At 43.8% G+C, this 14,787-nt stretch overlaps 1 protein-coding gene across 4 annotated transcripts in view; it reads right to left on the bottom strand.

Moving 5' to 3' along the window:
- Positions 1-1,607: 1,607 nt before the first annotated feature.
- The window catches only part of tpd52 (tumor protein D52), a 20,365-nt gene continuing 7,185 nt past the window's right edge, over positions 1,608-14,787 (bottom strand). Inside the window, exons 1-7 of one of the 4 annotated variants that reach the window (XM_005917495.3) lie at positions 13,249-14,774; positions 8,691-8,821; positions 7,768-7,916; positions 7,204-7,305; positions 5,753-5,794; positions 4,888-4,936; positions 1,608-3,564 (exon numbers count right to left, since the gene is read on the bottom strand). In XM_005917495.3, coding sequence (XP_005917557.1) covers positions 3,439-3,564; positions 4,888-4,936; positions 5,753-5,794; positions 7,204-7,305; positions 7,768-7,916; positions 8,691-8,821; positions 13,249-13,372 — 723 coding nt within the window. In that variant the 5' untranslated portion in view covers positions 13,373-14,774 and the 3' untranslated portion in view covers positions 1,608-3,438. Of the gene's footprint in view, positions 3,565-4,887; positions 4,937-5,752; positions 5,795-6,686; positions 6,714-7,203; positions 7,306-7,767; positions 7,917-8,690; positions 8,822-13,248; positions 14,775-14,787 lie in introns of those variants that run through there. The other 3 variants (XM_014332142.2, XM_005917497.3, XM_005917496.3) reach the window with 3 other exon arrangements.

Below are 14,787 nucleotides of genomic sequence, written 5' to 3' on the forward strand. Positions count from 1 at the left end.
TGTTAGCTGCTGTCGGTGTGTCGTTTCTCCTGAATGTGGCGCTTCTGTGTGAGTGCAGTTTAACCACACGCTTTCTGATAACACAAAGCGTTCCTTAAGATTGTTTATTGGAAATAATGTAGGTCAATTCTACAGATCAATTTTAGAGTTAGTACATTTCTAACAAGCTCAATATTTGGTATGACATCCTTTATTCTTCAACACTGCTTGGATAAAAGAGTTTCTTGTGATTTCTTTAAGTAGTCTTCAAGAATAGTTTTCCAGGCTTCTTGAAGCACCTTCGGATGTTGGCTCCCTTTTGTTCTGTTGTCTGATCCCACACTGCTTCGGTAATGTAGAGACCCGAGCTCTGGGGAGACCAGTCCATGACAGATATGGTCATTATGTGGTTTTCTGTCTAATTATGCTATTACTGTATTGACCATGAGTTTGGGATCATTCTCATGCTGACAAATGAAGATTTTGCTGATCTGATGCCAGTATTACATAGTGGATCAGAAGAAGATTCCCTTCACTTCCCCATTTCTTAAGGACATGACTTTCAGATACTGTTCAGCTGCTGTAGGCAGATCGGGCCTACCAATACTTCTTTTGTCCTCCACTTGTCCAGTTTCCTCAAATTTTTTAGGGGACAATGTGCACACTGTGCTGAGATACATAAGTTCTCAGTTAATGGCTCAAAAATACTGTTTTATGGCAGTGAAACTATGACTCCACTAAAGAAATTGGAGCAAATAAGTCTTTGTAACCAGCTGCTGGTGACAAAATGTGTAAAGATACAATTTAAACTTCTTTACAAAGTTGTCTGTACACTGAATATTGCTTCATCCATATTTTATGTGGACTTGGGTCAGTTTTACGTAGCTTAAACAAATATTTCTCTGAAAACGGTCAGGCATGAGGACTGGATTGAAAATGAGTGAAAAACAAACAAACAAAAAACAGCCAACGTGTAAAGAAAACCTTTGAAAGCCTGGAGAACTATTGCTCGAGACCACTTTACAAGAAAGTCTGGCTCCTTGGAAGCAAAATATAAAGAAATGAGGGGTGACTCGAGACTTTTGCACAGTACTGTGGTAGGAATAACAATCAAATACGAATACCAACTGCTTTGTTAGTCATATTATTGCAGTCAACTCTAAATTTATACTTCTCATTTCACCGCTGCTGTAGCCCAGACTTCAGGTCTGATTTAAACGCTGATCAGATCAGTATTTTCAACTTTTTCCAACTCCAGTGTCACTGAAACTGCTGTTTATATATATTTAGAAGCCGGTTACAAACATTTTAGGCCTATCCTCTCCTCTGACTTCCTCACTTCTCCTACATCTCCCCTCACTGTGTCAGGCAACAGTAATGACTGTGAGTCAGTTCAGCAGCAGGCTCCAGGCTGTCTGGGCCGGACTGAGACGTAAAAGCACCACAAGCAGAGCTTCTGATCTTGGCTGCCCTCTTGTGTTCAGTTGAGGTATTGCACCTCTATAATATTTGTGTATTTAATGTAAAATGACGTCATAGAAACTAATGAATAAACACAGTAGGGTAAGCAATGTTGCCTGAGTGACTCCCCACTCCTCCCACATAAAGTCAATGAGCACTGAGTCAGGTTACTTCAAAAGTCTTTTAATTAGAGTGCATTTCTTGTCTCCATAGTTCCATTCATGAACAAATGTGTTTGTGTGTGTGTTGAGTAAACGACTCCAAATAAAAGCGCCTCAGATAAAAGGCTGCAACAAATTTGCTCATGGCTGGATAGCAGTGTTCCCGACCCTTGGTCTGCATGGCGATGTTAACGGCGAAGGGCGAGCTGAATCACACGCACGATTGGACCACCAGCAGGAGAAGACTTGCACAAGGTTGGTCGTGCATCCAGAAGAGGGGAAGGGTTACAAATCAGTAGTTTAGTTACGCTCACGTCTCAGAGGAAGCCCTGGCTGACTCCACCCTGGCTCTGTTCGCCCTTCGAGGTTCATTGAGCCTCCATCGTCACCCGTGGGTAGCACGCAACTCGATTCATTCATTGTTCAGCAGTTCAATAGTTTCTAGGATGTGCAGGATCAATAGTGAGCTGAAAACAGTGGTCACTGAAGATGCACCACTAAGTTTACCTTCAACACTCAGAAATGGTGATTGATCTCTGAAAGCAGCATTTATTTGTTTTACCCAATACTGTATGTACCTGTGCAGTCTGCCAAAACTCTACCACCAGAATTTCAATTATTTATGCAACTTCCCCCCAAAAAGCAGGAAAAAGCCTGTTGAGCTTATTCAAAATAGGGAGGGAAACCTTCTCTGTTACAATATTATTTCATATCAGTGAAGTATCCTCTTGCTAGGCCTTTTATCACGCACAGTGTGGGGAGGTTTAGGTGTTACCTCCCACGCAGGAACAATGAAGTGTTTAAATATTGACTCTGGCTCTTTTTTTCCCTCTTTCACCTCGGGTCAAGGCTGAACCTTGACGCTGTGTTTGCTCTATCTCTGTTCCGCTGATCTTGGCAGTTTTCCTGTAACTATCTGAGCGTGGAGATCGTTCTCTGACAACATCATCACAAAGGCAAAGAAAGGGGGGAATTTTTGTGTGTGTGTGTGTGTTTCACCCCCATCCTGTGCTCTGAAATTCCTATTTTCGAGTCGGTGTTTGCACTTGGGAAAAACTGACTAATTTAACCCACAGTACTCGCACCAGGTGTCGCACCCCTATGACACTGAAAGGCATACATTTTTACATTTGTTCTTTGAACACAGTGTTAAATTACTTTGCAATCGTGCTGTAAGAAAAATTAAAGGAAAAAAAAAAAAGAAGCCCAAAACAAGGTAAACTTAAAAAGACCCCGAAATGGAAGCGGAGCAAACGAGTGCTTCTAATAATAACAACAACTAACACATAACACAGGGCCATGCAGAAGCTAGGAGCCCACAACTGCCTGGGTCACATACCAATGTGTAAATCCTTCATAAACGAGTGAAAACTTTGTGCAATTTTCTACTCTCCAGAAAAGAAAAAAAACAACAACACAACAACACAAAAACTGTTACGTTTCTACAGAAAAAAAAAAGATAAATTGGAGCATGTTTGGCAGGTTAGGCAGAGGCATGAGGAGTGCGAGAGGGAGAAGATGAAGGGGAAGAGGAAAAGTGGCACAGCAGGGAGGATTTCTCCCACAGTGAGCCTGAAGAGACTCGAAGATACACAGCAAAAGACCACATGCCTGCACCCATCCCATGCTTTCACTTTCCGCGGTGGTTAACAAGTGAGAGCACGTGTCATGAGAAAAGATCCGACAATTAGATCACAAGGAAGGCTGGGAGTGTGGGGGGGAGGGAGTCACTGGTTTCCAATAAAGGGAAACTGGCACGCAGCGTTTAGGGGGAGAGTGTGGACGGCCCGGGGGGTTAGAGGGTCGACAGAGAGAGCTCAAGAGTGGTTAGGCCCTCTCAGTGCATCGGCTCCTCCTGGGAGGGCGAGTTGTCTGGCTGATTGAGCGAAGCCTCAGCGGTTGGAGAATCCCCGCCGTCCTGGATGCCGGTCTCACTGGTGGATGGTGATGGGGTCATCTTGGTCTGAGGCAGGAGGAAAGAAAACAACGTTGGTTTTACTCTGATGGAATTACAGCTACTAGAACAGAGAGCACACACCAGCATCTGTACAACCAATGAAATGAATCTCACTTTGATCCGCTGACTTTGATCAGGCCTCGTTTATTAGGCTGTGGCAACATTTAATGTTTAAATAAAGGAATATTTAAGTGAAGCAATCACCTTTAAAAAAAAGCAGCACTGAGAGCGCGCTCAGCTTTAAGATAATTAACTCAACTTAAAATGTTTGTTTTACGGCTCTGCACGCTAAATCCCAAGATCAAAGATTTTCTGCAGCATTAAACTCGTCACATTTAATGCAATATGTTGCATTTTACTGCTATATTTTTATAATCCCTGCATATTTTTAACCCTCATTTTATGATCATCGTCTGACAACTTCTCAGATTTGAGGCACTCGGGGGGATCATTTTATGTGAGTGTGCACAGAAGCTGTGCTTCATATCCTTTGTAGTGGAAGGTGGGATATTTTCTGACTCATCCAGAGCACAGAAATGTGTTTTTCTCATCACTAACTTAGACCAGTGCACAGTGGGTCACTAATTGGGATGATGAGATAATTGGGATCCAGCTACCTGCAGTCAGTGACATCTTCTAGGCCCGCTACATAAACAGGACCACTAACATCACCAGATACCCTGCACACCGTCTCATCAAACTCCTGCCATGCGGTAGGAGATACATCGACATTCAGTCACACGCAACCAGGCTGAAAACAGTGATACATGACCCTTAAATAATTCTGGGAACTTATATTGCACAACATTTTTGTGACCTGAATGAGTCAAATAATGTCACAGCTTCCACTACCAAGGATATGAAGGACACTGAATAAAGCTTCATAAAGCTCCTGTACCCCTAGTGCTGGGCCCAAGCCTGGATAAGTGGCAGGACTGATTCAGGGAGGGCATCTGACATCACTTACTGGTTTTTAAGGCCTCGAATTGAGCATTTTGACATCCACTATCTTATTTTTATTATTTAAACCAGACACGTGGAGCAACAGATGGATCTAACTAAGAAACCAAGGACACTGCGTGCTCTCAGAAGCCACAAAGGCTCACTTTAAATCTTGATTAAAAAGCTATTTAAGAGCCGAATTCCTCTTTTCACGAACACTGAAAAGAGAGGACGAACTGAACGCGACCTCATTACTGCGGCGTGATGCCAAAATGCAGTGGAATACAGTTTGTGCGCAGAATAATGGTGCGTTTCTGACTCCTAGCCATTCTACATCCACACAGGCACGTCTGCAGACGGCATCAAGGTCCTTTATCCAGCCGTTACCTTCAGAGTCTCTACTTTCTCCTCAAACGACCTGAAGGTTGGTGCGTTTCTGTGAAAGGAAAAAGGCAGAAGACAGAGAGGAGAGAGAAAAAAAAAGATGACTGAAGTTATCAAACATAATCACACCCAGACGAGATGCAGACACGTCTTCCTTTCAAAAGGAAAATAGAGCAGGACACCCACTGCAAGCACAGCCTTTAAAGGTCATGTTATCTGATACTCGATACACACAATGCGGGATTTTCTAAAGTGACCCCATTCTTCTCTGTTCAGCTGAGAAAGTGCTAAGAGGGCTTGTTTTTCATGCAAACACACAAAGGGAATACAGAGCGAAGAGGGCGAGAGGACAGTCTTCCGAAAAGCCTCTCGTGTGCGTGCGCTCTCGAGCTGAACTTTCGGATTCACCGGGAGAAATTTCTGATTATATTTACAGACCAAATAAGAAATAAAGTTCTTTCAAAACCTGGTTACGTGTGTGTGTGCCCAGGTTTTGTGAAAGCAGAGCCATATTTAGGGCAGAACTTTCTTTCCAAGTGCAGAAAAACAAAAACCAGGCGAGCAGTTTGTGCAGGTGGGCGTTTCCCTGCATCTTCATATTTTCTTCTTCTTTTTTTTTTTTTTTAGATTTCTGTTAAACCTCTGAGCCTGACGAAACAGCAGCGGCCTGGCGGAGCGAGATTATTAAAGCTGCAGCTTCACTGATAGCAGATAAAGTGGCTTTCACCAGCGGTCTCTCGGTATTATTAGGGTACGCTGTCAGGCCTTATTTTATTTAACAGGAAACACGCTCTTCTGTCTGTCTACTGCCGCCCACAGACACTGAGCAGCCTCCAACATTCACACGAACTGGTTCGGGTTCTCTTACCTCATGACGGGCATGCTAGCTGAGTGCTGCAATGACTTTACGCTATCCGACAGCGTTATTGAGGAGAAAAGAAGGAAGTGTTAGTGGTCATGTTAGCACAGCAGCAGCAGAGCGTGCACAGAGCGAGAGAGCACAACATACAGCACAAACCCTCGTTTATTCTACCGAGTGCATAAATCCTATAAATCCCACTTTATCCAATTAAGATTGATTGTGTATTAACACAGCGGGTACGTGTTAATCCTGCGAGTTATGGGTGAGTATCATGTCATCAAACGCACGCACACACAAAAGGACAACACATGCACACACACACACACCCTTCTGACCCCTGTCAGGCCCTCAGTAGCCCCCCCCCCATGGCAACCAGCCCCGAGTCTTTGAGGCTGCTCTTCTCAGCACACTGCAGCTTTGAGAGGACTAATAATCTTGTTTGCGGCTCAGTAATCCAGAGAGAAGAAGGATGACAGGGGAGGGGAGACACACTAAGACACGAGAGGGAGGATCAACAAGAGATACATCTCAAATGCAACAATCTGCTGTTGATTTTTTTTTTTTAAGCCGGGTTTAATCAGGAATAATTCACAGGAAGTGCTGCGTTTGGTGCTCTGAACGCACAGTTTGACATCTAACCCACCGGGACATATGCCCTTTAATAAGAAGCTGGTCAAAGTGGTGCAACAGGCTAATTAGATTTAAATAAAACACATTAGTGCATAAAAACACCCCTGATTTCAGTTCATTCTGCAGAATTTGATTTTTTTTAAAAAACAAAACATGCAGGAAAATGTCCAAGTTATTCATGCAAATTGAAATCGATCAGAAGAACGACCCCTGCAGTCCCACATTCAAACACATTTCACAAAGATGGTATGAAAAGAAAAATAAGATTTATTTCTCCTTTAACTGGCCTTAAATAAGTGAGCAGTCTTACCTAACTTTATTAGACGTATAGTGTGACCTGCAAAAGCCAAGCAATGCTGTAAGTTACTAACACTTCTGCTGCTTCTATGCTGATTATCGCACATTTCTCATTTGTTTAACACAAAGAAAGGCAGAATATGAATATACAGGAGATATGGAAGCCACTGCTTATGCTTTAAACAAAGATGTGTTTCATGTGGGCCTGCGGGTGCGTTATGAACGGAAGCAGGCGAGCAGTCTCACACTGTCCCCAGTTTTAAAGTTGTCACCTTAAAAACGTGTCCTGACTCTGAATCTTGTTAAAATGAGTTTTGTTAGTGGTTAGTAAAGAAAGACAGGAGTGTGGTCTCTTAAACGCTGAGGAAGGACAGAAGGAAAAGAGGAGCTCAGGCCTTGTAGCCGCTACAGGAACACATTTCTATCACATGTGATATGAGGGACAGGTGCAGCACAGCGGAACCATTTTTACTGTGGCTTTTCAAAGGATTACAAAATATGATTCACTGACATCTCCCCGTCTGACTCACCTGACATCCTCGAGCTTCCGGGTGATGGCTGAGCCCATATTTGTGAAAGCTGCTGTAGCCTTCAGACTCGCCTGAGACAGAGTTTCAGAAGTCCTCCTATAGCTGAAACAGAGAGAGAGAGAAAGAGGAGTGATGGGCGGCCCAAAAAAAAAAAAGGATATGAGTGTGATGAAAAGAGACTGAAGGATCAAAGCCGGAAGAGACACGTGAAGGTCAGAAGTAAACTTCAGTGTCTTTTTCATTTTAAAGAAAAGCCGGAGAGCATCAGAATGCTGCTCATTTCCTTCAATGTGAATCCCATCAAACCATTTCAAACAGGCCACAGGCAGCCTGTCAGGAGCACTGACAGCTTTCTACTCGTTCAGCGCAAAAAGAGCGTTTTCTCCACAGCGCTGACAGTTATCCGTATTTTCAGAGCAATTAGAGAAAACGTGCAGGGTTGATGCATAAGAAAGCTCTCGATCAGGACGGGAAAAGGACAAAAATACTACAAAAAGTCTTTAGCAAACGCTTTCAGCCGGCTGACATGAAGGCATCGTGAAAAGCGCGCAGCTCAGTACTTACGCAGTGGAGGTAGTGACCTCCTGCCAGGTTTTGGTGATGTTCTGTTTCAGCTCATTAAGAGGAGTGATGCCCAGCTTCCTCTTAATTTCAGCCAGCTGCTTGTCTTTGGATGCCAGCACCTGGGACAGAGTCTGGATCTCATCTTCGACCTACACACACACACACACGTGCACGCACACAGACGTCATATTTGATTCTACATATAAATCTGTACCCCAACATGTAAAGTCTGGCTCATCCAGTATTTGCCATTATAAAAAGATCCAAATTCAAAACACATTTTTTCCAGGTCATAAAACTCCATTGTTTAACTGCATGACCGTGGCGACATTTCCAATTTATTTGGAGCCAGTCCCCACAAACACCAACGTTCTGCTGTTACAAATACAAATTATCTCATTAAATCCGCAGTAAATACATTCCTCGACAAATGAGCCGTTTGATCAAAATACTTTAAATCGACTGAACAGAATGACTGTTCTCCAAATAACTCATTAAAAAAAAATTATTATTTGAGCCTTTTAGCCTTTATCTGATAGAGGCGGACAGGACAGCATGGAGCCAGAGAGGGCGGGTGACAGGCCGCAGCAAAGGCCCTGAGGCTGAATCGAACCCAGGCAGCTGCAGAGAGGACCGAGCCGTTAGTACACGGGTCACACGCGCCACCAGGTGAGGTCCTGGTGCAACAACATTCAGCTGTTTTAAATAGCTGTGAACCGTTTTTTAAGTGAAAAGGCCTGAACTTAGCTTCTCAGTGGTTAAAGAGCATGGCATGTTCCCCCATGCGTGGGCTCTCTCTGGGTACTCTGGCTTCCTCCCACAGTCCATCCTGTCAGGTTAACTGATTATCCCAAACTGGGAGCGTGAATGTTTACCTCGCTCAGACCAACATCTCTTCTATTAAATCTTTGACCCCTCCTGACCTTAGCCAGCTCCTCCTGCAGCTCCTGACGCTCTTCCTCTGTCAAGTCGGGCGTTGTTGAGGACGCAGCGCCAACAGACGTCACTGCATCCTCTCCCACCTCTGGGGCCGAGTCCGGATGGCCCTGGGAACCTGGGAGGTAAAAAAAGAAAAGAAAGAAAGAAAAGAAAACAATGTTTTTGACTCAGCAAGAAGTGAAAAATTTAATGAAGTGATCTCTTTCTAAAGATAAACAGACATGTCTGGTGATTTAACATGTGACAGAGATTAAGAAGTGAAGCTTTCCACAATTCTTCCTGCACAGACCAGCTATACCATCTCCCTCACACACACGGCATATAGAGTACAAACTTGTCTTGGATGTTGATGACTCTGACAGAGCTGTGCTCAGCAGGAACAAGAGCGCATCAATAATACAAAGAACTTTCTAGATGGAGACATCCTCGCCTCAGACAGTGTGAGAGGAGGAGTTGTTGGGATCTGTGAAACAAAAGTACGACACCCAATAACGATGTTCTGGGCCAGAAGTGAGCTGGAATAGGGGAAACAAAAATCTCTCCCTGAGGTCATTATTTTTTCTTTTTGGTATCTAGTCAAATTATTTCAAGGAAGTTAAAGTATAGACGCAAAACCCAAAATAGGAGAGTATGAAAAAAAAAAGGAAAAAGGGGAAACCCCAGAGCTGAATAACTCAGTGTGAGGGGAAGAATACAAGAAAAAGGAACTGCTGGAGTGAACTTCATACACATACAGTGTTGTTACCTCAGCGTGGAGGCAGAACCATCACACAAAACAGAGAAGAGTGTAAGTTTCATTAAAGCGTTGGCTCAACCTAACGAGTAAGAGAATTTGGCCATGTGCAATTTTCTCAGCAGACTGGGGTTGTAATAATTATGTAATAACAGTGAAATATATGTAATAGTGCAAGAGTGGAATGAAGACATCAGGTGCAGCTTCTGTGTATTTGCAGCTGCTTATTATTATTATTCAGGATTTAAAAAGAAAAAGTGCATTTGAAGGTGGTCGCGTAAGCAGCCAATCATTATATTTTGACCTGTTCACTGCATGAATATAGGAAATGTTCCTCTCAGTGACTGAGCTGTCACCCAGCTGGGGTCAGGATTTGGCATAAACAGCAAAACGCACAACATCATTTTAGCCGGTGATATATTTTGTTTCCACACGGAGGCTGCGGTGAAACGCGCAATCTCGCCAAAAGGAATGGTACTTGAAATACATCTTCATCTCCAGCCTCCTCCTCCCACTTCATTCCAAATACTGAGGACACCCTTTCTCTCTTTCAATGCGGACCACTGTGAAGACGTGAGACGGAGACAGAAAAAAAGAGAAGAAAAAAAAAAAAAAAAATCACATAAATCTAGCAGTGCACACTCCCACAAAGACAGCGGGATTGCCTCACGCCGTCTGGAGAGCCGTTAATGAAATAACGTTCCTCTGCCTTCAAAACACACATTATTATCACGAGCTGAGGGAGCCGTGCCATTAATTGCTTCTCCTTTTACATTTAATTAACACCAGGGGACAAGGCGAGCGGATTGGACACCTCGCAAGTGCAAATATTTATATGTCAAAAACACGCTTTGGCGAGAGAAGTGAATCCGAGGCAAATCGTTTCGACGAGGAAACGGAGATGGGCATTATGGTAATCAGGCAAAAAGAACCACAGAGGAAATTCTCATTTAGCCCTCAGTCGTGAAACCACCCCCTCTGTTCCTGTGGGGTGTTTCACTTCATCTGCCCTTAAGCGCATTTCCACTCCCTTTTGAATTTACCCCCCTCTTCTTTCTACTAGTGATCCAGCACTGACACCATATATGCAGACAAACCTGCGTACTACAACATCACAATTTTGCAAAAGACACTTCCTGTTATAACGGCTGTGCTTTAGCCAGATAAAGAAAAAAATAAGACACCACCCTTTTTTTGTAAATTTTAATACACATAATGTTTTGATAACCTACAATATGTTGCTCAGGAACTCATTTTCTTCAAGCACATCGGGTTATGTAAAATTCTGGGCACCTCTGTAAATGTCTTGTAGGTGTGTTTCCATCAGTAGGTGCTAAGAGCATGAGAGGGGAAAAAAAAGAAACAAAGGGAGAGTCAGAGAGAGAAACAAATAGAGAAGTTTATATGCGAGTGTAGGCAGAAGTTTGGCTTGCGACATCAAACTGCATACTCACCCACATCCCTGCCCAACCTCTATGGTTTGAGTTCATTTCCTCTTAACAATCCTGCCCTATGAGCACCCAACTGTGTGTCTGTCAGTACTGTAGCAACGACGAAGACGTGCACTTAAATAGAGACCACGAGCTTTTTGATTGGCCCTCTTTTCCTGTGATAAGCGATAAGCAGCGAGGTCGCCTAGTCATCGAATAGCGGTAACCACGCTAATGCAGCTTTCATAAGGGGCCAGACGACACACCAATAAACATGGAAATCAATAAAGTTGTATTACACAACCAGAATGTTACGAAAGAATAAGATAAGAATGACAGTGTGCATAGGAAGCTATTTGTTCACCTTAATGGGCTCTATTGTCTCATTTGAGTTATATCAAACTCAATCCTTGCACACTTTTGTGTGTGTGTCTGCACACAAACAGCTCCAAACATGACGAGGAACATCCTTTAAGATTTTCCATCTCTCTCTCTCTCTCTGTCAAACTTATTCTCATAAATACGACCTACCTCAAACGCCTCATGGAAATTTCATCAAATTTGCACAGAGATTTAATTGGACTCAAGAGTGAATTAATACTGGTAGTCAAAGGTTAAAGGTCATCGAGCACACTGTCAACCATAACCAATTAGAAGGAAATTTAGCATAAATGCTCAGCAGGGTAAAATGATGACATTTAATATAAAAGCGGCAACTTGACTGATACGTGCGGTTTTCTCTGACATTGTGGTGCCTTAAATATTGGCCACCTTATTATGTAAACAAACACGCAAGCGAACACAACAGGAAATGTGACAGTCAGCAATCCGGATACCTACAATCAAAACTCTCCTCTTAAGGAAATACTTAGAATTAGAGCTTGTATTAAAAGAAGCATCCAGCTGCGTCGAGGCACTAAACCCATTCTGTGTTATTTGCAACTTTCAACAGATCTAGCGTTAAAGAACATGAGGCATAAAAACCTCAACATGAACAGAAACTACGAGGACCTGGGAACACTAAGACACATGGAGCGCGCACACAGCCAGGGTCGTGACAAGGAACAGAGGAAGATGAGCAATTGAATTCACAGGACAACGAGAGGAAGGGCAACAGGTGGAAACACAGCTGGAACTAATCTGAGTAACAGAACAGGAGAAGCAAAACTGAGCATAACACACATGAGACGAGGCACCGTCAAAATAAAACAGGAAGTGACATACACATAGCGACCCAGACGAGGACATGAAAGCTTGATAGTAGGACAGGAGGTAAATGGACACGGAAGCAGGTGGCAGAGTGGGGAGACAAAGAGCGTGGAAACAGGTACAGGAGACAGAACACAGAGACATGACTAAGACACGGAGAGAGGGAGAGGAAGACATAAGACAGGCTGGGGAACCTAAGGAAACGCTAAAGACAGAACATAGAGACGCAGACTATGACCAACGGGACATGACAACAAGACTGACATCCACAGGAGACACCGAGGACAGAACACAGGGACGAGACATGAAAGGAAACTAATATCAGACTCAGAGACTCTAGAAAGAACCAAACTCAAGACTAAACCGTACAAAACTAAAACTCTTAATCATTTTCATGACGCAAAGGAAAGAATAATGAATTCACACAAAACTTGAAATCCTGGCTCACAGACCCAGGTACCATGACAACAGGAGGTTCCTACCGCAGCTGAATGAGTCTGTAATGGGAGGAATGATGGTTGGGGAACAGATGATGAACACTGCTGCCTGTGAGAACTCGTTGGAAAGGCTTAATTGTAAAAATGAGACAAAATCAAAGCATAACTCGATATGGACAGTCTGTACTGGACGTTGCAAAAATGTCACCCAATAACTTATGGTACAAACTGTGTACCTCACTCTGTGTCCGTCTTGTTCTGTCTTTTTCTGTTTATATCTAACTCAATTGGATAAATGTTCAAGGACAGCGTGATAAAGAGCTGTTAAACTGTAGCGAATACTTCTCTTTTCCCCCAAAACAGAAAAACGGACAGTTTTACAGTCACTGCATCCTTATTCTCTACATTTCTAGGAAAAAGAAGGAAAATGCGGCGCGCCGTGTGGTACAGCAGCATAATTATGACTGAAGTTTAAAGAGTTATGATGGTCTGAAATCAACACCGTCTGAGATCTAGAAACATCTAAATTGAGAGAATGCTGTCATACGCATCGCCGACAATCATCATTTGTTCCCTCCCCCTCCAGTTTGTGCCCCCACCCCAAATTCTTCCTGTTCAATGAACCAAACCCATGTTTTGTCTTTTTATCCAGCAAGTGCGCACACACACACACACACACACGCGAAAAACACACACCCTTCACTCGGCCTCTCCCTTCTCTCCTTGTGATTACCTCTGGTTTTGACAGCTGGCGAGCTGGGCGGTGTGTCGCTTAAGGCTGGGGAGAGGTAGAGATAGCTGGTGTTGACTCCTTGTTCAAAGTCAAACGGAGAGCGGTATTCCTCCAGAGGGTCCATGCTTTATTCTTTACAGCTCTCAGCGTGTCGCCGGCCGGAGCGACTACCACCTCCTTTTTACCAGCACTACCTAAGCAGAGCCAGCCGAGTGCTTATTGCTGATTGTTTGCATGTGACCCAGGCGCGTGCTGCTTGTGTCCGTTTCCTTCTTTACTAGACATGCGGAGACACACTCGAGTGTCCAAGTGTGTGCATGCAGGAGGAAGGAGGTTTTGTATCGGCCCTCAGGTAGTCACAAGGTGAGAGTGACTACAGTGATGCCAATTTCTAAATATCGGTTTCTGTTTTGGGCCAAGGTGTAGTGAGCCCTTTGCTCCTGTCTTGCTGTTAATAAGTTACCTGTCCCCTCAAGCAGCTGTTGTAGCCGGCTCACACACACAGACACACAAAAAACACACCCTCCCACTTCCTCTCCACTATAATCCCAAAGGTCAGTTCTTAGTCCATCCTGCAGACCGTGAGCGCCATCGCTGTCATTTTTGTGTGCCTAGCTGCTGTTGCGATACCACACGGTACTCCTGTTTCAATACTCTCGGGTTCCGCCGCCAGTTCCCGCCCTCCCTCACTTCCCAGCCTGTCAATCGAGGAGGACATGAGCGCGACCCCATTTGTGTGGGCTGGTCATGCGATGTGATTGTGTGGGGGCGCATTAGATGAAAAGCATAATCTGCAGTGTCCCAGATTACAGCAAAGCTCTAATCCAGGGTGGACAGTCCAGCTTGAAGCAGCGGTAATGCTAGTCAGCTAGAAAGGAGAAGAGAGGGTGCCAGAGGCTCTGCGAACTGGTAGAGGGAACAAGTGCTAGATTGTGTACTCACACAAACTGCTTGCCACAATGGCATTCTCTGAACTAGAAAGCTCCTGTAATGCAAGACCTTCATCACATGAAAACAAACTCTTTTAATCGAGCTTTTCCTCGCCTGAAAGCAGACTTTTTCCTTTGCATTACGACACGGCAGAGAGCTGTGACATAAAGCAGGTATTTAGGCTGCACAAAGAGAGGAAAACATAAGTGCAATCCTTGTCACATTTCAATCAAATGTGCAAAAAGCAGCGTAGATGGCAACATATTAGACACTGAAGCTTTCAAGGTTGCGTTGAAAAAGAAAAGCAGCACAAGTTTTATGACGGTGAACGGACAGAATCCCTGAAAGAGCTCGAGAGCATTGTGGAAGGAGGTACAAAACAAACATCGGCTAGTTTAAACAGAGTGAAGCCGACTCAAAGCAAGATCATATACTGAGTTTTTAATGGTTTGAAACTGAGGTCTGGGGCTTATCAGCTCAGTTACCCACCTAGCAATTTACCTTTAGTTAACAGACGTGTCAGACGAAGACTTTCCTGTTAGTTCTGGACATTTAATAATCAAAAATGTATTTTATATTTAAGCAAATGTGCAATTTGCAGGCGGGGGG

This window comes from Haplochromis burtoni, unplaced genomic scaffold (assembly GCF_018398535.1).
Source record: "Haplochromis burtoni strain Fernald_Lab_line unplaced genomic scaffold, NCSU_Asbu1 Contig_25, whole genome shotgun sequence".
In the NCBI taxonomy this organism is placed as follows: domain Eukaryota; kingdom Metazoa; phylum Chordata; class Actinopteri; order Cichliformes; family Cichlidae; genus Haplochromis; species Haplochromis burtoni.